The sequence below is a fragment of the Theropithecus gelada genome, chromosome 17 (genome assembly GCF_003255815.1).
Source record: "Theropithecus gelada isolate Dixy chromosome 17, Tgel_1.0, whole genome shotgun sequence".
NCBI lineage: Eukaryota > Metazoa > Chordata > Mammalia > Primates > Cercopithecidae > Theropithecus > Theropithecus gelada.
The window spans coordinates 72,092,660-72,116,114 of NC_037685.1; the positions used below are offsets into that span (position 1 = coordinate 72,092,660).

Sequence of the window (23,455 nt, forward strand, 5' to 3'; positions counted from 1 at the left end):
AAGCACCTGTAGTCCCAGCTACTTGGGAGGCTGAGATAGGAAAACTGCTTGAGCCCAGGAGTTCGAGGCTGCAGTGAGCTATGATGGCGCCACTGCACTCCAGCCTGCATAATAGAGCAAGACCCTGTCTTTAAAAAAAAAAAAAAAAAATTAAAAGTTACTCTATTCAATGCCACCGTAATTTTTAATAATTGAAAAGACTTGAAGGCCTTCATGTCCAAAACAATAAACATTACACTGAATTAGAGATAAACATTTCCAATTTTCCTTAACTTTTGTCTTAGCCTATCATAAAAAGCCCTACAAGTGATTCAAACTGTTGGACCTAAATAAATGTAATAAGGTTTTAGTAAGGAACAGATAAAATAATCATTTTGTTCATACTAAAATATACCAAATCAATTTTAACCACACAATAAATTCATTGAAATAGCCCAATAAATTTCATGACTAGAAACTTCTATATCTATCAAAAATGATTTTATTTCACTTCCTAGAGGAACCGGTGCTTAAATGGAATTGCTTAATATTTAACTGACAGAGAGCTCATCCTGAGTCCTGACTTAAGTATATTTGGTACTTGAAATTTAACATAAGTAAATAAAAACATGAAGAATGAAAACTCTGGACGTACCATCTCAGATACTGAGCCTATTAAAACATAAAAAGGAAGCATTTTCAGGTGACAGTACATTTATAGGCAGTATATTTATATGATTTTTATTGTACAAACATACGGATTAAGCAAGCCAATTCTTCATACCTTTCAACTAAAGAAAAGTAGTTTCATTTTGCCTCCTGAATTCATTTTAGACTCCTTAGTCATTTCTTTTTTTGAGCTGGAGTCTCGTTCTGTCACCCAGGCTGGAGTGCAGTGGCATGATCTCGGCTCACTGCAGCCTCCGCCTCCGAGGTTCAAGCCATTCTCCTGCCTCAGCCTCCCGTGTACCTGGGACTATAGGCACGCACAACCACGCCCAGCTAATTTTTGTATTTTTTTTTTTTTAGTAGAGATGGGGTTTTACGATGTTGGCCAGGATGGTCTTCACCTCCTGACCTCGTGATCCACCTGCCTCAACCTCCCAAAGTGATTACAGGTGTGAGCCACCGTGCCCAGCCTAGACTCCTTAGTAATTTCTTACTAAGAATATTAATTCTATTGTATATCTTTCTTTTTGAAAATATAAAGGAATCTAAAACTTAGTTACTTAAACTGTAATTTAAATTATTTACTGTTCCCTCATAATAAAGTAACATAAAATTCAGCTTAATTTAAAAAACAAAACAAAAAGCAGAGTCATCTTAATAGTAGTTTGTACTTTTTTTTTTTTTTGAGATAGAGTCTCGCTCTGTTGCCCATACAAGTAAATCCACCCAAATCTCCTTTTCAACATAAGAAGCTAGGCAAAACCAGTGTAATTTTGGAAGTCTATATTTAAGGAAACATGTATTATTTAAAATAAATTATAAAGGTAAAAACAAATTTGTTTAAACCAAAAAATTTCAAATGTTTACTTCTTTTTAAATTGAAATATCATGGGAGACCTACATACCATTCTGAACTTCTCAACACCTTTTAATTCAGTCACTGACATTAAAATCTGCACCTAGAAAGAAAAAAAGATCACATCACTCATCTGCACAACCTATTAATTAGCAAATAATTATCAAATACTTACTGCATCCCAGGCACTGTTCTTGGCACTGGGGAGTCCGCAGTGAATAAAACCTGTCTTAACAGAAGTTAATGGCAAACTGTTATAGCTATAAATATACCCATAGTTTAACATTTAATTGTTCACCCTGAAACATTTTGGTTTTTTTAAATTAATTTTAACTACAGTCAACCTTACTAATTTCACAGATATAAATAATGTACATTTCCCTCAACCCCTCTGCCCTTAGAGAAGCTTCCTCATACACACAACAAAGTCAGAACTAAATCAGACTCCCAATATGCCATTAGTTAGGTTAGGGAGGAGGCTTGGTAACTGGGAGCTGAGTTGAGGCCCATAAGCCTGTCCCAGTCCCAGCTTGCTCTTCAATGCAGCTACCTATTCAGTCTACTATTCTCTCAGTGGCTTTATCTGTTACCATGCCTTTCCTACCAACAACGAGAAGCATCTTTAAATTCTGTAAAGTTTTGTCATATCTCCAAGCTACATGGCAGTCGAGAGGCTACAGGTGATAAATTATATACTTACAGATAATAGTGTAAATATATCCATAAACAACTTTTTCATCTCTGGGGACACAGAACAATGATTACATTAAACACAGTGCATAGTAAAATAAGTTAAAAATATTGAAAGTACTCTAAATAAAAGCTTACTAATTCAAGATAACTGCAGGCAAGAGCAATCTAGAAATTTTAAATTAAAAATTTCTTAAAACAAAATTTTCCAATTTACTAATTTATAAAAGAAATACAACTACATGGGCCTTAATAAAAATTTTAAATACACTCTCACACACACACTATATTCTAGAGAAGAACTATTCCATCAAAATCCTAGCTTTGAATAACTTATTATTTTAAATAATTAGTAACTAAAACCAAGCAATCTGTCACAGAGAGAGGGGAAAAGGTAATATTCTGAGTTACAAATTTTTTACCCTGTCTGATAAAACTAGAAGCATAAAAGTTTAACTTAAATTTTTCCTGGATTTAAATTTATAGATAAATTTGCTTTTCAGTGAAATATCCTCAATACCAATTTTACCAGGAGGCCTTCTTCTGAAGGCCACCTCTGAAATAATTAGAGAATAAATGTCAATGGCATGATATTAAGATTTTATTCAGCTGGGCGCAGTGTTTCATGTCTGTAATCCCAGCACTTTGGGAGCTGAGGCGGGCAGATCACGAGGTCAGGAGTTTGAGACCAGCCTGGCTAACATGGTAAAACTCCGTCTCTACTAAAGATACAAAAAATTAGCTGGGTGTGGTGCTGTGCACCTGTAATCCCAGCTACTCGGGAGGCTGAAGCAAGAGGATCACTTGAACCCAGGAGGCAGAGGTTGCAGTGAGCCAAGATTGTGCCATTGCACTCCAGCCTGGGCGACAGGGTGAGACTCCATGGAGAAAGAAAGAAAAGAAAGAAAAGAAAGGAAAGAAAAGAAAAAAGAAAAGAAAGAAAAGAAAGAGAGAGAAAGAAAGAAAACAAAAGACAAGGCAAGACAAGACAGATTATTCAAGAAAAGCATTTCGGGGCCAGGTGCAGTGGCTCATGTCTGTAATGCCAGCACTTTGGGAGGCCAAGGCAGTAGGATCACTTGAGGCCAGAAGTTCAGAGGCCAGTTTGGGCAGTGTAGCAAGACCTCGTCTCTACAAAAAAAAGTTTAACGAATTAGCTCAGTGTGGTGGCACATGCCTGTAGTCCCAGCTACTCAGGAGGCAGAGGCAGAAGGATGGCTTGAGCCCTGGAATTCAAGGCTGCAGTGAACTATGACGGTGCCATTGCACTCAAGCCCGGGTGACAGAGCAAGACTCTGCGCCCCCAGCCCCCAAAAAAGGAAAAACAAGAAAGGAATTTAGGTAGGAAACTTTTCTATTGCTCTTAAAAGTAATAGAACCTAGAAAGGTAGAGGATGAGGCCAGGCACAACGGCTCACACCTGTAACCCCAGCACTTTGGGAGGCCGAGGCAGGCGGATCGCTTGAGCCCAGGAGTTCAAGACCAGCCTTTGCAACATGGCAAAACCCTGTCTCTGAAAAAAAAAAAAAAAAGCAAAAATTAGTCAGATGTGGTGGCACGTACTTGTAGCCCCAGTTACTTGGGAGGCTGGAGTGGGTGGATCACTTGAGCCCAGGAAGAGGAGGGTGCAATGGCCCAAGACCGCACTATTGTACTCCAGCCTGGGCAACAGAGTGAGATCTTGTCTCAAAAAAAAAGAAAATGTAGAGGACGGTATGACTCGTGTTTTTTCAGGGTTTTCACATATGTATCAAGGCACTAGATAACTTGACTCTAGAATTTGCTAGGAGTGTAGATATGCTGTCTTGCTGACTGAATAGCCCTATTACTCACATGCCAAAACTGAAACTGGGATAAGCACATTTGAGAATAAGCCCTGTCACCCAGACCTTTCCTTTCCTAATTTGTAGCTTCCATTTGTGTAATCAGGCCTAAAATCTTTTTATTGAACAGATATACAGCAGAAAAGCAAACATTTAAAGCAGGACAGAGTAAGAATTTAACATATAATACGTAAGAGCAGAGTTTCTTAACTCAGCACTACTGACATTTTGAACCAGATACTTCTGTGTTGGGCAGGACTATCCTGGGCATTAGAGGATATTTAGTAGCACCCCTGGTTTATATTCATTACATGTCAGTAGCTCATCCCCCATCCAACATTCATGATAACCAAAAATCTCTTCAAACATTGACTAAAGTTTCCTGGGAAACAAAATATTTCCAGTTAAGAACCACTGCTTTAGAGAATTGTGATAAAATTCTATCATAACATAAAGATAAAATAATAGTACAAGTAGGATTATGTAGTCTACAATTTTCTGGGATCACTCACAACCTCTTAGTATTTTTCCGATTTTAAAATTCTTGCTCTCACAATTTCTATATATGTATAGATATCCACACTGCTGTGATAATTTTCATATATTCCCCTAAAAAATACAACATTAAAAACTCACTCTCAAAACTCTGTGTTTCTTCTGTACCCTCTCATAATTTATCGAAATATACACTTCATTCCTCTATAAAAACCTTATTGTTAAGATTTCCCATCTCAGCATTCTGGTTAACTTAAAATGAACAGACTTCTGACCAAGAAAGCAAATTAAACTTTCATTTCTCCATTAGAAAAAAACAAAGCCAGACTAAGTAGAGAGAGCATGTTAAGTGTTTCCATATAGTTTTTTTTACTTCTAATGGTAAGTTTATCTGTGGTTTAAATGCTAAAAGACTGATTTAACCAATTTTAAGTGATCTCATATCTGCAAACAATATGAAATGTAATTAAGATGAGAAAAATAGGTATTGGGTTTCTGTAATTAAGTTGAGATTAACACTAACAAAATTCAGCTTTGCTATTTAAGACAGAAATGGATACGTTTATAAAATTATAATGTAATACTTACTATCTAATTTTTGTCCTTCTATAAAAGTTTCTAGAGCAGCAGCATAGTTTTTTTAATGGTATTCACATATCCTGCATGAACATATTTAAAAATAACAAATTAACACACACACAAGATCTGGAAAATAGCCTTCTTTCTAAATAAAAACATCTTAGTATTTTCTATTGTTGAAAGAAAAAATTTATTTTAAGTATATGTTAGTATGCCAAGACACTTTCTAAAATACTATTAACATCTAGTACCATTTCCAATAAAATTCAATTTTAGAACTTACTTCAGAAGGAATTTCACTTTAACTGTACATACTTGCTTGTTCCAAAATATCATTATACAAAGGAATTAAAGCAGTTTCTTACTTAAAGAATAAAGTTACACTTATCAACAGAAACAAGATGGGATATAAAGCTAATAGATATAGAGCTTTCATAGCGTTAAATGTAGCCTATTCAGCTTGATTGAAGAATAGGATGTTCTCTAGTCAGTTAAATAGAGTAAATTCCAAATGATAAACTAAAAAGGAATGTGAAATCCATCAGTTTCATCTATACCTTGCAGTTATTTCAATCATCACTATATTAAAATATATTAAGTATAGATCTCCTATCACATACTAGGTTAACAAAATAATAGAACTGTAACTTTATATTTAAAGTTGAATCATACCTGCTATAAATACATACATACAGCATCAAGCTTACGTTGCCCTCTCTTATCCTCTATCAATAGCACACAACTCTAATAAAATGCAATTAAACATTCTGTTCAAAGCCAGATACAATCTAATAGATGGCTATAGCAACTGATCAAGAGTTAACATTAGAGAGATTAAAACTTTTTCACCCTGTGCAGTCACAACATGTAGGTGTGGTAGCTGGAAAAATAATTATGTAAGAGATTACACAACTAGGGAGATCAAGGACAAGCGCAGGAACACAGGAGCACTTTTATTTTCTGCCAACTGCCCACAAACTCTAGGGATTTTTCCAGTTTTCTTAAATCGTAAAATTGTTTCAACAGCCACATGTGTCACTGACTTTGCTTTAACCTAGTAGCATAATTCTCACAAAGCAATGAATACAGATGCCCCTCAACTCACCTGGGGTTACATTCGATCAACAGAAAGAAAGTGTGGCTCCAACTAAGAGAGCAAAGAAGCTATAAGATGCTGCTTCAAGGGCCTCACTTTGTACCTTGCAGGCTGTTATAAGAAATTTGGACCTTAGGTGCGATGGAAAGCCATGGAAAGTTCGTTGTTAGTAGGAGAGAGACATGGTCCAATTTACTCTTTTTAAATGTCATTCTGGTTGCTGTATGGTGAATACATAATAACAAATCAGGACTGGAAACGGAAACTTCTTAGAAAACTTCTACCTTAAGTCTAGGCTAGAAAAGGATGTTAGCCACAGAGGTGATGAAGAGAAATATAATGAGCTGGAATATATTAGAACCAGCAAGACTTGCCAATGCAGGATAAGATGAACTGAAGATCAATCCAGGGTTTTGGGCTTACTTAGATCTATACCTGGCACCCAGTAAGCACTCAATGAAAAGTATTGATTTCTCTCCTTGCAGACATTTTTCTGCCTTTTCCCCAATCTCTAATTTGACCACATCTCCTTTGCCACAAAATATAAAAATGTTTGCCTCTCTAGTCTCAATCTTCTCAAAGCCACTAGTAACCCCTTATCAAATCCAGCAAGCTGAAAGGTAAGTTCTTTCAGCTTACCATTCTGTTTGCTTCTTAAAAACTAATGTTTTCTGGGTTGGGCACGGTGGTTCACACCTGTAATCCCAGCACTTTAGGAGGCCGAGATGGGTGGATCATCTGAGGTCAGAAGTTCAAGACCAGCCTGGCCAACATGTGAAAACCCCATCTCTACTAAAAACGCAAAATTAGCCAGGCATGGTGTGCATGCCTGTAATCCCAGCTACTCAGGAGGCTGAGGCAGGAGAATCGCTGGAACCCAGGAGGCAGAGGTTGCAGTGAGCCGAGACTGTGCCATTGCATTTCAGCCTGAGTGACAAGAGCAAAACTCTGTCTCAAAAAATAAAAAAATAAAAAATAAATAAAAATTAAAAATCTAATGTTTTCCTTGGGCTCAGTACTTAGACTTCCTCCCCTTTAGAAACATTCTTTGACTCTTTAAGTGGTATCGGGGCTTCACATATGTCTTGAATCATCTTGATGACTCAAGTCTATCTTGAGAGCCTAAACAGTGCTCCCGTGCAATATCAGCATTGTTTTCTCTAGACTTCACCCGAAATGTCCCAGAGGCAATTCATAGACAAATATTCAAAATCTAAAACTACTTCCTCTCTTCAAACCTATTCCCTCATGCTGAATGCAGTCTTCAAGTGCTATCATCCTAGGTGCCATTTAAGTGAAAGGCACCAATTCCTACTACATTCCGCCAGCCAGAAACTCAGGAGTCATCCCTTATATTCCAATCATCAAGTCCAGTGCATTTTACATAAAACAACTCCCCTCCATGCCCTCAATCACTGCCCTACATGCAGATATTCATCTTCGACCAGGTCTGCACCACCATCTTCCTGCGATCCACTATCCCTTGTGACTCCTCCAATTCATTATCTACTCTGCTTTTAAAGTAGGTTTTGTAATTCAGAAAATTTCATTTCTTTCCTCCAAATTCTTCACAGATCTCCATGATCATATGATAAAAATGAAAACCATCTGCTGAGCTTTAATGCCTTTGATGGCCTGGCCTCTCTCCCCTTGTTTAGCCTTTATCTCCTGGCACTTGCCTCCTCACATTTTATGTTCTAATACTACTAACAACTTGTATTATTCCCAAAACAGAACAGTTATGTAGTCTTTGCCAAGTGCCTGGCACTGTACTAAGCATACAATACAGGGTACCTCACTTATCCTCATAATAACCCTTTCAAGTAGGTCCTATTTGTTCCCATTTGACAGATGAGAAGTCTGCTCTGGAGTGATGACAGGAACCTTACCAAAGTTACACAGTTATCATGAAACCAGAATTTTGACCCAAGAGTCTCTGACTCTAGAGCCTGGACTCTTAACCACCACACACACTGGGCCTTGAACGATTCTCAAAATTCACATGTTTTCCCTCCCTACTGAATTTTGCAACCTCCTCTGTAAAGTTTTTTAACTCCCTCAGTCAGATTCTATTCTGCTATGCTCTTTTATACACAACACCATTACAGTAGTTACCTTATATTTTAATGATCTGTTGACTTGTCTTTCCACTAGACTGAAAACTCACTTATTGAAGTTTTTTCATCCTGAGAGTCCTGATTTCCACTACAACATTCACCACTTAATGTTCATTCTTCGTTGAACGAATGAAAAATGTGAAACAGCATATGTGATAAGAACAATTCCCCTTTATTCCTAATTGGATGACCTTATATAAAATATACACATTTTAACTCACATGATACCAAGTGACCTGAATCCCAAATGGCTGTTAAAGCAGCCCTTGGGAAAATCCAGGAGAAATACCCTCACATTCATCACCAAGGTTTCAGCCCTACTTATCACTACCAATTATTTAATAATTTACATTGATCTGTTCATTTTTGTGAGGTCATCTCACAGTTTAAAAAGAACATTTCTTCTTAACACAGCTGGTTCTTATCATGATCATCCTCCCCACACCCAAGGTTTCTGATTAGGGGTCTGTGGTGGGTCCTGAGAATTTGCATTTCTAGGGCCAGGCACAGTGGCTCACGCCTGTAATCCCAGCACTTTGGGAGGCTGAGGGTAGTGGATCACTTGAGGCTAAGAGTTTGAGACCAGCCTGGCCAACACAGTGAAACCCCGTCTCTACTAAATCTATAAAAATCAGCTGGGTGTGGTTACACATGCCTGTAATCCCAGCTAATTGGGAAGCAGACGCAGGAGAATTGCTTGAACCTGGGAGGTGGAGGTTGCAGTGAGCTGAGATTGCACCACTGCATTCCAGCCTGGGCGACAGAGCAAGACTCTGTCTCAAATAAATAAATAAATAATTTGCATTTCTAATATGTTGATGCTGTAGCTCAACTGGAGCCCATACCTTTGAGGACCACTGTTCTATAGCACTAGACTAAAATTTGGGAAACCTGTGTCCTGAGGTCCCCCTTCTGCCGTAACTGGTGTGTCTCTATGACAGATCATTTGGATTTACTTGGGTCTCAGTTTTCTTTTTAAGAAATGGGGTATCTTTATGTTGCCTAGGCTGGTCTTGAACTCCTGATCTCAAACTCCTAGTCTCATGTGATCCTCCCACCTCAGCCTCCCAAAGGGGTAAGATTACAGGCATGAGCCACCACACTCAGCCAAGTCTGCTTTCTTATGTACACTGTGAAAAGGAAGAGTAAGAAGTACTGGACTACATGAGTCATAAGGACATTTTTTAAAACAACAAAATCTCACTTTCTCACCCAGGCTGGAGTGCAATGGTGTGATCTCGGCTCACTGCAACCTCCACCTCCCAGGTTCAAGCAATTCTCCTGCCTCAGCCTCCCAAGTAGCTGGGATTTCAGGCACCTGCCACCAGGGCCCAGCTAATTTTTTGTATTTTTAATAGAGACGGGGTTTCACTATGTTGGCCAGGCTGGTCTTAAACTTCTGACCTCAGGTGATCCACCCGCCTCGGCCTCCCAAAGTGCTGGGATTACAGGCGTGAGCCACCACACCTGGCCCATAAGGATTTTCAATGACAATTTGCACTTCTGATGAATTGCCAGGTGATCCTGATACTGCTGGTCCAAGAGCCACACATTAAAAACCAAGGTACTAGTGCTATCCACATGACTATTCTATGCAATTCTACTCGTAGGTATATATAATCAAAAGAAAGAAATGCATGTGTTCACCAGAATACACACAAGAGTACTCACAGAAGCTTTATTTATGCTAGCTAATAACTAGAAATAAACCAGATGTCCAATCAGAATAAACTGTGCTATACTTACATTCATACAACATATATTTATACAATTATGCAACGGAATACTACACAGCAATGCAAAAGAACTACTGCTTCACACAATATGGATGTATACTCATGTAATGATTAAAGCAAAAACAGACTGCCTACATTGAATAAAGCACCTACTATATGATTCTGTTTATGAGTCAATATCAAGCAAAACGAACTGATGGTGATGGAGGTGAAAACAGGAGTCAGCAGGACAGTAAGAAGAATTGCTGGCTGGGAAGGAGCATGAAGGAACTTTACGAATGGAGACGCTCTATATCTTGATCTGGGTGGTGTACACATAGGTAAAAACTCATCAAACTGTAGACTTAAAATTTGTGTTATTTACATGTATCATATATGCCTCAATAAAAAATTTGAAGCCAGGTGCAGTCACACCTGTAATCCCAGCACTTTGGGAGGCTGAGGCGGGCGGATCACCTGAGATTAGGAGTTTGAGACCAGCCTGGCCAACATGGCCAAACTCCATCTCTACTAAAAAGTACAAAAATTAGCTAGGTGTGGTGGTGTGCGCCTGTAATCCCAGCTACTTGGGAGGCTGAGGCAGGAGAATCACTTGAACCTGGGAGGCGGAGGTTGCAGTGAGCCGAGATTGTGCCATTGTACTCCAGCCTGGGCAACAGAGTGAGACCCTGTCTCAAAAATAATAATAATAAGTAAAATAAGATGGAAAGTGACAATGAAGTTCATTATATTAATATTCTTTAAAAGCAACTTTTTTTTTTTTTTTTGAGACAGAGTCTCACTCTGTCACCCAGGCTGGAGTGCAGTGTCATGATCTCAGCTCACTGCAACCTCCGCTTCCCAGGTTCAAGCGATTCTCCTGCCTCAGCCTCCCAAGTAGCTGCGATTTCAGGCACCTGCCACCATGGCCCAGCTAATTTTACAGACATGGGCCACTGCGCCCAGCCTAAAAGCAACTTTTATATAAACTGGATTTCCAAAGGAAGCACTAGGCCTAACATGACAATTAAGAAATGTAATTCAAAGTAATAGCTATCTAATATAAAAAATTATGGAGAAAAATTCTCACTGCTTCCTGTAACATTATCCCAAAACTGATCCCAGAAGCCTTATTGCTGGTATCTAAAGGTCTATATATTTAGATTCGAAAAACATACCTGGACCCTAAAAGGCCTTACAGGACCTCGCTCCTAGTTCCTGTCCAACCTTATCTCCTAATCAAATAGGCTCTCTAACAAAAAGGGCCTTTTTGCTGCTCCATATACAGACCCACTTCATTCCTACTTCAGGATCTCTGCACTGGCTCTTGGTCCTGCCTGGAATGTTCTTTCCCAGAGCTTCCAAGCTCATTCTCTTGTTCCTTCAGGTCTCTGCTCAACTATCACCTTAACAGAGGCTCTAGTACCCTGTGGCACATTTCTTATAAAAGCCATAGCTAGAAAAGATGCTGTCTTGCCTGAAATTGTTAACCTTACTTATGTTAGATCATAACAACAAAACAGGGTTTCCTTTTTTTCTGTGCTTTAAAGCAAAAAGAAACAGAACAAAAACCAAAAAAGATCTCCTGTTAAAATTCTGTGACCCACAGCATCATTTATCTTTAGGCTCTTCTTTAACTCTTATTAACTCTTGCTCTTTTACATTCCTTTACAGCTTTATAGTTTGTCTTCACTACACACCTACGAGAAGTGATTTCTAGGTTAGCTGAGTATATAACTAAGACTAACCCACAGCAATCAGCGCCTTTGCACACAGCAACTCCTAAAAAATTTCTGATAAACAAATGAGTGAATAAAGAACTATGACAAGACATTTGGAAAGTTTCAGGGACGTGAGGGAGAAGGTTTTTGTTCCAGTAGACTGACATCATACCGACACTTTTATATAAGAATGGCAACAATGATTATCAAACGAAAAAATTAATTTTCATCGAGCCCAGAGTCCACTTTTCTCTTCTAGTCATAAACGCCATTAAAAAAAAAAAAAAAAAATCCTTTCAGCCCAACTACAGATGCCAACCATGCTCCCAATAAATAAAGGAGGTTTTTCTCAGAAGCTTCAGGAATGCAGGAGTCTGGAAGTGGAAAGGGCAAGACAAGAGGAGTCTGAGGTAACGCGGCTACCGGGAGACAGAGAAAGGAGACAGAGAATCTCAACACTGGGGCCGAGACGCAGCATCCCTAGAGCCTGGGTGCCAATCAGGCGGTGCTGGCAGGAGGCGGGTCAGCCGGGAGTGGAGGCAGCAGAAAAGGCTCTCTCGCCTCTAACGCCGCCTGGGGGTCCCGGTCGATTAGAGCATCTGACAAGCTCTGGAAAAATCTGCCAGAAAAACGACTCCAGCAGAGCCCACTGACCAAGGAAAGGGGGATAAAATAAATAGCAATGGGAAGGAAAAACACGCACCTCTGGGATGCTGCAGGTCCGGCTGCAGCCGCCGCCATCCCTCGTAGTCACTGTTGCTGCCGCCGGAGCTGCTACTACCGCGCTCAGAAATTCCGCCACTGCCCAAGGAGGAAACTTCTGCAGAAACACCAACCGAGCTTCCGTCCTAAGTAGCCAACCAGCAGCCACGCAGCGTGCTGCTAGCGGGACGGGGAGGCGACCCGCGGGCGCGTGGCCGGCTGGGTCAGTGGAGGAGCGAGTTCTCCCAGCCGGCACCCCGGCCCGGGACCCGCGCTCACAGTCCCCGCCCCCTCGCAGCTATGGTTACGGAGGCCTGGGCCTACGGGTTCTCCCTCTTTTCCTCCGCGCCCACGCCCGCGGGCACTCGACAGAGCCTCCAGGAGTAGTAGCTCAGATGCACTTTTGTAACACACCGTTCTCCTTCAGGAACGTGTACGGGCAGGGGCGTTTGCTTGTCCGTTAATAACAGAAGCTACAGGCCGGGCGTCGTGGCTCACGCCTATAATCCCAGCACTTTGGGAGGCCGAGACGGGTGGATCACGAGGTCAGGAGTTCAAGACCAGCCTGGCCAAGATGCTGAAACCCTGTCTACTAAAAATATAAAAACTAGCCGGGCGTAGTGGCACGCGCCTGTAATCCCAGCTACTCGGGAGGCTGAGGCAAGAGAATGCCTTGAACCCGGGCAGCAGAGGTTACAGTGGGTCAAGATTGTGCCACTGCACTCCTGCCTGGGCGACAGAGCGAGACTCTGTCTCAAAAATATAATAATAATAATAACACAAGCTACTTCAAGCTCCGTTTTCCCTAGATTTTATCACGGCTTTCGTCTCCGTGATGTCACTGGCGGCTGCGCGGTCTTTTCAGGGAACAGAGGGGCCTGGATGGCGCCTGGATTCCCGCGATCATTGCGCTGGGAATGGAAAAGGGCTGGGACTCGCTGGAAATCGTTCTGACCTAATAGCCTCTGGTTCCCGGGAGACGCGCCCGGCGCCCGCGTGCTATTCATTCCCTTCCTCATAACTCCACAGCTCAGGATTTTCTCTGGGTTTCCCAGATCAAGAAGGAAAACCTTTTCTATCCGAAAGCACTGAGGGGCGGAAGGTGGTCTGAAGTGATCTCAGGGCCGCTTTGTTTCCCACCCCAGTCGGTCAGGCCCTCCCTCAGCGCCCTTTGACCCATGCAGATCGGATGGGGAAAGGTGCTAGCGCGTTCCAGGGATGGGGGCAGATTGGGGAGTTGGAGGGAGTGGTGTTTATCTACCTTTATACCACTACCAAACTGTGTTAATTAATGTAGCTTTATAATAAGTCCCCAAGTCCTGTGACTTTATTCTCCCAAGATTGCTTTGGCTTATTCTAAGGCCATTGTATTTCTAGGTGAATTTTGGAATTAGTTTGTCAGTTTTTTAAAAAAACAAAACTGCTGGAATTTGTACTGGGCTTGCATTGGATCTATAGATCTGTTTGGGGATAACTAGTATATTAACAATATTAAGTCCTTCAGTTCATTTAAGAGGCCGTTTATTTAAGGGCCTCTAATTTCTCCTGGCAGTGTTTTGTAGATTGTACACGTATTTATACTTTAATGCAGCTGTGCTTGGATAGATTGCAGTATAGAGATCACACATATCTTTCATTAGATTTCCTCTTGAGTAGTGTTTTGAATGCGATGTTAAATAGCATTTGTTACATATTCTCATTTGTTGTAAGACTACAGGAACGCTATTGATTTTTACATATTGATGTTATATTCAAGCATCTTGCTAAGTTCCCCTGTTATTTGTAATACTGTGTAGAGTCTTTTGGAATTTATGTGATCACAATCTTGGAATCTGTGAATAAAGGTGGTTTAACTTCTCTGTTATCTTTATACCTTTTAGTTTTGTTACTGGCTAGTATGTCCACCATTGAATAGAAATAGTGATAATGGACTTCCTTGTCTTGGTTATAACATCAGGAGGAAAGCATTCAATATCAAGTGCTTTTTCTGCCTTTATTGAAATGTTCATATGTATTTTTTAATAATAATATGTTACTGTTATATAATAATTTAAAAATAATATTTTAAATAATGTTACAATGTAACCAATTACATTGGTTAATTTTCACATGTTATCTAAATGGCCAGTTGTCCTTCCGGATCCCCATTGATTCCAATTGCGATGGCACTATAGGAGAGGCGGAGCCCGCGAAGGAGATATAAGGTTTATTCAGGACTTACATACAGGGGTGGTCCAGTGGTGGTGGGCTGGCCAGGAGAACTGCTACTGTTCATAAAAAAGGCATGTAGTCTATACAGCATTTTCACTTAGCACCCTCCTTCTAGCAACATCCATTTAACCCAAAACAAAGGGCCCTGATCCACTGTACAGCCTGTGTTCCAAGAGATGGGGCACGGGTGTGGATGTCCCTCATAGATAAAGAGTGAATCTTAGTGTTGGCTACTCCTGGATTCCTTAGGCTAGGACTCCAAACACACTTAGAATAGGGTTATTTTCAGGTATGCTCCAGTTATGGCTCAGCCATACACCAAGGTGTGTATACCAGCCCCTGCCATGCATCAATATGCATATAAATATGAATAGTCTCTGAAAGGGCGAATTCCAAGATTGACCTATAGGCCCAATGTGAAAAGGTCTATATTAATAGCTATGTCATGGCCGGGCGCGGTGGCTCACGCCTGTAATCCCAGCATTTTGGGATGTTGAGGTAGGTGGATCCCTTGAGGCCCGGAGTTGGAGACCAGCCTGGGCAACATGACAAAACCCCATCTCTACTAAAAACACAAAAATTAACTGGGCAGCTGTGGTGAGCACCTGTAATCCCAGCTACTAGGGAGTCTGAGGCACAAAATCGCTCTAACCTGGGAGGCGGAAGTTGCAGTGAGCAAGATGGCACCACTGCACTCCAACCTGGGCAACAGAGTCAGACTCTGTCTCAAAAAAAAAAAAATATATATATATATATATATAGCTGTATCATGGACATTGAAATTATAACACGATTCCAAAACTACCACCAGAATGACTTAAATTAAAAGGACTTCCAATACCAAGCATTGACAAGCAACTATATGTTTCACCCATTGTTGGTGAGCGTTTAAATTGGTTAATCATTTTGGAAAACTGTGTGTCACTGTATTAGTCTGTTCTTGCATTGCTATAAAGAAATACCTGAGACTGGGTAATTTGTAAAGAAAAAAATGTTTAATTGGCTCATGCTTCTGCAGACTGCACAAGAAGCATAGCAGCTTCTGCTTTTGGGGAGGCCTCAGGAAGCTTCTGATCATAGCAGAAGGCAAAGGTAGAGACGGTATCTTATGTGGCAGGAGCAAGAGCAAGTAGGGTGGGGGGAGGTGCCACACACTTTTAAACAACCAGATCTCCCAAGAACTCACTCACTGTTGCAAAGACAGTATTAAGGGGGATGGTACTTAATCATTCATAAGAAACCCACTCCCATGATCCAATTACCTCCCATCGGGCCAAACCTCCAACATTGGGGATTATAATTTGACATGAGGTTTGGGTGAGGACACATACCCAAACTATATCAGACACTATCTACTAAAGCTAGTTATACACAAACCATACTACCCAATAATTCTACCACTGGGCATATACCCGAGTATTTATGATCATATACAAGAATATTCATCGCAGCCTTATCCACAGTAGCAAAAACTGGAAATAATCGAAATGTCCTCAAATTGGATAAAAAAATTACATAGCAATGAATAAGAATGTACTACTACTGGCCGGGCGCGGTGGCTCAAGCCTGTAATCCCAGCACTTTGGGAGGCCGAGATGGGCGGATCACGAGGTCAGGAGATCGAGACCATCCTGGCTAACACGGTGAAACCCCGTCTCTACTAAAAAATACAAAAAAACTAGCCGGGCGAGGTGGCGAGCGCCTGTAGTCCCAGCTGCTCGGGAGGCTGAGGCAGGAGAATGGCATGAACCCGGGAGGCGGAGCTTGCAGTGAGCTGAGATCCGGCCACTGCACTCCAGCCTGGGCGACAGAGCAAGACTCCGTCTCAAAAAAAAAAAAAAAAAAAAAAAAAGAATGTACTACTACTATACACAACAATATGGATGCATCTTATATACATAAGTTGAGGTAAAGAGGCCAGAGTACATCATGATTCATTCCATTTATATGAAGATAAAAAACTGTAGTGAGAGGAATCATAAGGGAATCTCCTGGTTGTCAGGGAGGGTGGGGAGCACGGGCACGAAGAAACCTTCTTGGATGCAGGAAATGCTACATATCTTGATCTGGCTGGTAATCACAGAAGTGTATTGAGACATACAATTTTATCAAGTTATACACAAGATTTGTGCAGCCCGGGTGCAGTAGCTCATGCCTGTAATCTCAGCACTTTGGGAGGCCAAGGCAGAAAAATTGAGCCCAGGAGTTCAAGACCAGCCTGGGCGAGATAGGGAGAACTTGTCTGTACAAAAAATAAATAGAAAGCATTAGCCAAGCACGGTGGCGTGTGCCTCAGCTATTTGGGAGGCTGAGGCAGGAGGATCGCTTGAGCCCAGGAGGTTGAGGCTATGATCGTGCCACTGCACTCCAGCCTGGGCAACAGTGCGAGCCTCTTTCTCTTTAAAAAAACAATAGCAGCAACAACAACAACAACAAAAATTGTTCACTTTATTTTGATTTTGCAGACTAGTTTGGGGAGAAATGATATTTTTCCCTTGTATTGCCTTTTCCTGTCCATGAATACAATTGCTTGCTTCATTCATTCAGTTTCTCATATCTTTTAGTAAACTTTTATAATTTTCTCCATAAATTCTTGGCATCCGTTTATTGAAACCTTGGGAGGAAGGAGAGACAAATACTTAAGAAGTCATTGATGAAATATGTTTTCATATGCAAATGACACAACTAAATATGCCAATGTACTTCGCTTGGGTAATTTAAAGAAGGTGATGAATAACCATGCTGGATTAGGGGACATTTCTTGAAGGATAATTGGTCTTCAACTCGAAGAGTGAAAATATTTAGTCACTTATACTGTGTTACCTAACATCTACCTAACATCTATGAGTGGGATTATTTTCATTCATTTGAAAGAGAAAATCTTCCCAATCTAATGTTGAGGCCATCCTTAAGTAAGTGTATTACACTTGATAATTTCCTTTCGAACTGAATCTAACAAGAATATCTTATTTGTATCTTTTTCACAATAAAGCTTTCCCAAAGAGAGGTTTATGAATATGTGCACCTTACAAAGTTATATATATGGATTTGTGCACTTTACAAAGTTATACTTTAATAAAATAGAAAAAAGATTTAAAGCAAAATCACTAATAATCAAAAATTAAAATGTAAAAAGCCATGACATTTACAGTAACATAAAAAATATTAAATGCTGACAAGTAAATCTGACAAGCCGTATGCAAGACCTGGGCACTGGAAACTATAAATCATTGCTGAAAGGAGTGAAAGAAGACTTGGGAGGTCGAGACGGGCGGATCATTTGAGGTCGGAAGTTCAAGACCAGCCTGACAAACATGGAGAAACCATGTCTCTACTGAAAATACAAAATTAGTCGGGCGTGGTGGCACATGCCTGTAATCCCAGCTATGCAGGAGGCTGAAGCAGGAGAATCACTTGAACCCGGTAGGCAGTGGTTGCGGTGAGCCAAGATCATTCCATTGCACTCCAGCCTGGGCAACAAGAGTGAAACTCCGTCTCAAAAAAATAAAAAAAAAAAAAAGAAAGAAAGAAAGAAAAGAAATTGACCGGGCGCGGTGGCTCTTGCCCGTAATCCCAGCACTTTGGGAGGCCAAGGAGGGAGGATCCTGATGTCTGGAGATCGAGACCATCCTGGCTAACACGGTGAAACTCTGTCTCTACTAAAAAAACAAAATATACAAAAAAATTAGCCGGGCGTGGTGGCGGGTGCCTGTAATTCCAGTTACCCGGGAGGCTGAGGCAGGAGAATGCCGTGAACCTGGGAAGTGGAGCTGGCAGTGAGCCGAGATCGTGCCACTGCACTCCAGCCTGGACTGTTGTCGGAGGAAGACTCTGTCTCAAAAAGAAAATTAAAGAAGACTGAAAAATGGAGAGCTCCTCCATTAGTCAAAAAGACCCAGTATTGTTGAGATCTTCCCAGACTGACCTATAGACTCAACATGATCCTAATCAAAATCCCAAGTGGGGCATGGTCATGCCTGTAATCTCAGCTACTGGGGGGTGAGGCAGGAGGCCAGAAGTTCGCTTGAGGCCAGGAGTCCGAGACCAGCCTAGGCAATATAATAAGACCCCATCTCTGAAATAAAATAAAACTAAAAATCCCAGAGGCTTTTGCCTTTTAGAAGTTGAGGGCCAGGCACGATGGCTCATGCTCGTAATCCCAGCATTTTGAGAGGCTGAGGTGGGCGGATCACCTGAGGTCAGGAGTTTGAGACCAGCCTGGGCAACATGGTGAAACCCCATCTCTACTCAAAATACAAAAATTAGCTGGCCGTAGTGGCAGGCACCTGTAATCCAGCTACTTGGGAGGCTAAGCCGGGAGAATCACTTGAACCCAGGAGGCAGAGGTTGCAGTGAGCTGAGATCGTGCCATTGCACTCCAGCCTGGGTGATGGAGTGAGACTCTGTCTAAAAAAAAAAAAAAGAAAAGAAAAGAAAAAGAAAGAAAGGGCCGGGCGTGGTGGCTCACACCTGTTATCCCAGCACTTTGTGAGGCCGAGGCAGGCGGATCATGAGGTCGGGAGATCAAGACCATCCTGGCTAACACGGTGAAATCCCGTCTCTACTAAAAATACAAAAAAATTAGCCGGGCATGGTGGCGGGTGCCTGTAGTCCCAGCTACTCGGGAGGCTGAGGCAGGAGAATGGTAAACCCCGGAGGTGGAGCTTGCAGTGAGCAGAGATCGCACCACTGCACTCCAGCCTGGGCGACAGTGAGATCCATCTCAAAAAAAAAAAAAAAAAAGGAAGAAAGAAATGTACTCTAAGGCCCGGCGCAGTGACTCAAGCCTGTAATCAGCACCTTGGGAGGCTGAGGTGGGTGGATCACCTGAGGTCAGGAGTTTGAGACCAGCCTGGCCAATATGGTGAAACCCTGTCCCTACTAAAAATACAAAAATTAGCCGGGCGTGGTGGCGTGCACCTGTCTTCTCAGCTACTCGGGAGGCTAAGGCAGGAGAATCGCTTGAACCTAGGAGGTGGAGGTTGCAGTGGGCTGAGATGGTGCCACTGCACTCCAGCCTGGGCAACAGAGCAAAACTCTGTCTCAAAAAATAATAAAGAAAGAAGGAAGGGAAGGGGAAGGGGAAGGGCAAGGGCAAGGGCAAGGGGAGCCGCCTTAAGAATATTCTTCCCAGGGCTCATATCAGATGTGGCTGTTGAGGACAACACCAGAGAGCCACAGCCACCAGTTGACAAAGAAGGCTGCATATCATACCAGAGATCTTAGACATGAAGCTGGATAAGAGTATCCGGATGACACTCTGGCTGATTCTCTTTGGGAAATAAATACATTTTTCATATAAACATGAGCATGTTTTAGTGTATGTGTAGGAAGATGGACTTACATACATTAACAGTAGGATACTCATTCCTCCCTTCTTCCTTGCTGTGGAGCGCCAATTTTGATTCTCCAGCACATGACTAAGTGATTTGTGGTAATTCCACATGGCTGGCCAGCAATATGGTTTAGGAAGGGGTATATGACTCATGTAGTCAATGAGCCATGTGTGAGATGTCTGCTCAGGGCTTCCAGGAAAGGTCTCCTTATTGATAAACAGAAATACAGAATAAACTACTGCAGCTACCTTTAGCAAGAGCCATCCTGGAAGACCAAACCAATATCCCAAGGAAAGTGAAAGCAGAAGGATGGAGAAACCTGGTACCTCAATGTTACCACTGAGCTCCTGAATTAACCAACCCAGAAGCCTCCAAACTGCAGACTTTTTGTTTTGTATTATTTAATAATTTTGAGTTGGGTTTTTCTGTTTGTTTCTTGCAATTGAAAGCATCCTTATTCTAATCGATGTGATGTCTTGGAGAGTAGAACTTGATGATCAGGCTGGTGAGATAAAGAAAAGGTGAGACCACACAGGGCCTCAACTCCGTCTGAGATGAAAGAACCACTGAAGGACTGACATAATTAAATTGACGCTCCTATTGCACTGGGGAGAACAGATTGGAAAGGGATAAGGTGAAAACAGAACATAAGAACGATGACCTTTCGATAAAACTTGGGGGAACTCCAGTCTTTGAAAAAGTTTCTGGAACAACCCAAGGGGAACATTAGGAAATTATTATTCACATGGTAAAATGGGGAAATATTACAGAAGCAGAACGATAGGGGAGGTGAGCACTTCAGATTGGGCAAAACTGAAGGCAATAGAGAGTTTAAAGGAAATGTGAGTTACAAAAGGTTATCAATTGCTGGAGAGGTCCACGAACGGAAGGATCATGGAATTCGGCAATATAGAGACTGGTTACTCTTAGTGACCTCTGTAACAATGATTTCAGGGTAATGAGGCAAACGCAATACTACAGAGGGTTACAGCATAAATGGAAAGTGAAGAAGGCAGTAAGTTTATAGGTTAAGGACAGTGACAGTAGTATCCCAGGTCCTTCCTTAATAAACAATGTCGAGTCAATGATTTGGTGTGGAGAGGCCTAGCACAGACAGCCATGTCCTGTTCAGGAGTTGGAGACTAGGTTTTGTTAGGGCTAGAGAGAGTCAAGACATAATATAGTGACTGAGCCAATAGAAGTGGATGAGATTGTCAAAGAAGCATGTGCAGTGGGAAGAGATCCAAGAATGAAATCTTAAGAAATACTAGCACATAAGGGAGAGCTCCCTAGCTAATATACCATGAATGGGTTATGGGTGTGCCCAAAATATTGATCCCTTTATTCTAAGTGGATGGTGAGAGCCACTGGCTGGTCACACGCAGCAGTATGCCGCTTCATTCATTAATCCCAGTGTGTCTCTGGAAGGTGGACATCACACTTTTTCAACTTTGTACAACGAGTTCCATGACTATGTAAAGCCATGCTTGATACCCTACCCAATAGGTGTTGGTTGAATGAATAAATGTAGAGCAACATCAAGGGATAAGCTTAGAAGAATAGGTTGGGGCTAGATCAGTGGTTCTTAAACTTCCAAGAGTACATTAAGATTACCTAGTGCTTTTCAAACTTGAATGTCTATATTATTCTGATTCATTAGGTCTGGAGCAGGGCCTGGAGTTCTGTATTTCTAAAATGTTTCCAGATGATGTTGCTGCTAATTTAGGGCTACTCTGTGTAGCAAGGAATATACAATACTAGTTAAAAATGCAAACTGTGCTGGGCACGGTGACTCACACCTGTAATCGCAGCACTTTGGGAGGCCGAGGCGGGTGGATCACCTGAGGTCAGGAGTTCGAGACCAGCCTGACCAATATGGTGAAACCCCGTCTCTACTACAAATACAAAAATCAGCAGGGCAAGGTGGCAGGCACCTGTAGTCCCAGCTACTTGGGAGGCTGAGACAGGAAGATTGCTTGAACCTGGGAGGCGGAGGTTGCAGTGAGCCGAGATTGTGCCACTGCACTCCAGCCTGGGCGACAGAACGAGACTGTCTCAGAAAAAAAAAAATGCAAATTGTACAGCTTTCCCATGAGATGCAAATTCAGTAAGTATGGAGTGGAACCAAAAATTTGCATTTTAAGGAAAACATCGGCAGGGTACAAGGGCTCACTCCTGTAATCTCAGCACTTTGGGAGGCTAAGCGGGGGGCGGATCCCTTGAGCCCAGGAGTTGGAGACCAGCCTAGGCAACATGGCAAAAAACCCTTTCTACAAAAATACAAGAAAAATTAGCCTGGCACTGTACGCACCTGTGATCCCAGCTACTCAGGAGGCTGAGGATCGCTTGAGCCCCAGGAAGCGGTGATTGCAGTAAGCCAAGATTGTGCCACTGCACTCCAGACTTAGTGACAGAGCGAGACACTGTCTCAAAGGAAAAAAAAAAAAAGGGTAACACTGAAATAGTTGGCCTAAGAACCCAGTTTGATGGAGGAATTTGAATGTTAAGCTAAGGATTTTGGACTTTATCCTACAAGTAGAAAGGTATTGAGGGTTTCCATATATGAACATTATGCATTCCTGAGGGATATTTTTATTTGATTTTTTTGAGACAGGGTCTCATTCTGTCACCCAGGCTGGAGTGTAGTACTGTAATCACAGCTCACTACAGCCTCAGCCTCCCAGGCTCAAGAGATCTCCCACTTCAGCCTCCTGAAGAGCTGGGATTACAGGCTCTTGCCACCATGCACTGTGAATATTTTTACTTTTTCTGGAGATGGGGTCTCACTATGTTGCCCAAGGGATATTTTAGAAAGACTATTCCGTAAGTAGGTGCATGATTGTGATACAATGAAAACATCTTATTTGGCTTTTTTCCCTAGTTCCTGACACCCCAGCTTCTGAAACCCTTGGCATTTAGAAGGGATACGAGCATATTTTGTTATTCGTAACAAGCCCCTTTCAACCATACCTGAGTTTATGCTAATAAGGTGGACACTTCATGGGTCCCCAGATAGTTTCAGGATGGGAAGTGATTTCCAGAGGAACCAACCATGTAATTAGAGTTGGAACTTTCAGTCCCATCCCCTGGGAGGGGAAAGGGTGTAGCAATTGAGTTCAATCACCAATGGCCAGTGATTTAATCAGGCATGGCTATGTAATAAAAGCTTCATTGGCCGGGCGCGGTGGCTCAAGCCTGTAATCCCAGCACTTTGGGAGGCCGAGACGGGTGGATCACGAGGTCAGGAGATCGAGACCATCCTGGCTAACACGGTGAAACCCCGTCTCCACTAAAAAATACAAAAAACTAGCCGGGCGAAGTGGCGGGCGCCTGTAGTCCCAGCTACTCGGGAGGCTGAGGCGGGAGAATGGCGTGAACCCGGGAGGCGGAGCTTGCAGTGAGCTGAGATCCGGCCACGGCACTCCAGCCTGGGCGACAGAGCAAGACTCCGTCTCAAAAAAAAAAA

The 23,455-nt window shown here is 42.0% G+C and overlaps 1 protein-coding gene across 2 annotated transcripts in view; it reads right to left on the reverse strand.

Annotated features, from left to right (window-relative positions):
- Positions 1-13,110, reverse strand: part of LOC112611079 — a 28,055-nt gene extending 14,945 nt beyond the window's left edge. Inside the window, exons 1-3 of one of the 2 annotated variants that reach the window (XM_025364792.1) lie at positions 12,444-13,110; positions 12,302-12,359; positions 1,554-1,607 (exon numbers count right to left, since the gene is read on the reverse strand). In XM_025364792.1, coding sequence (XP_025220577.1) covers positions 1,554-1,607; positions 12,302-12,359; positions 12,444-12,481 — 150 coding nt within the window. In that variant the 5' untranslated portion in view covers positions 12,482-13,110. Of the gene's footprint in view, positions 1-1,553; positions 1,608-5,105; positions 5,172-12,301; positions 12,360-12,443 lie in introns of those variants that run through there. The other variant, XR_003116541.1, reaches the window with a different exon arrangement.
- Between the last annotated feature and the right edge of the window lie 10,345 nt (positions 13,111-23,455).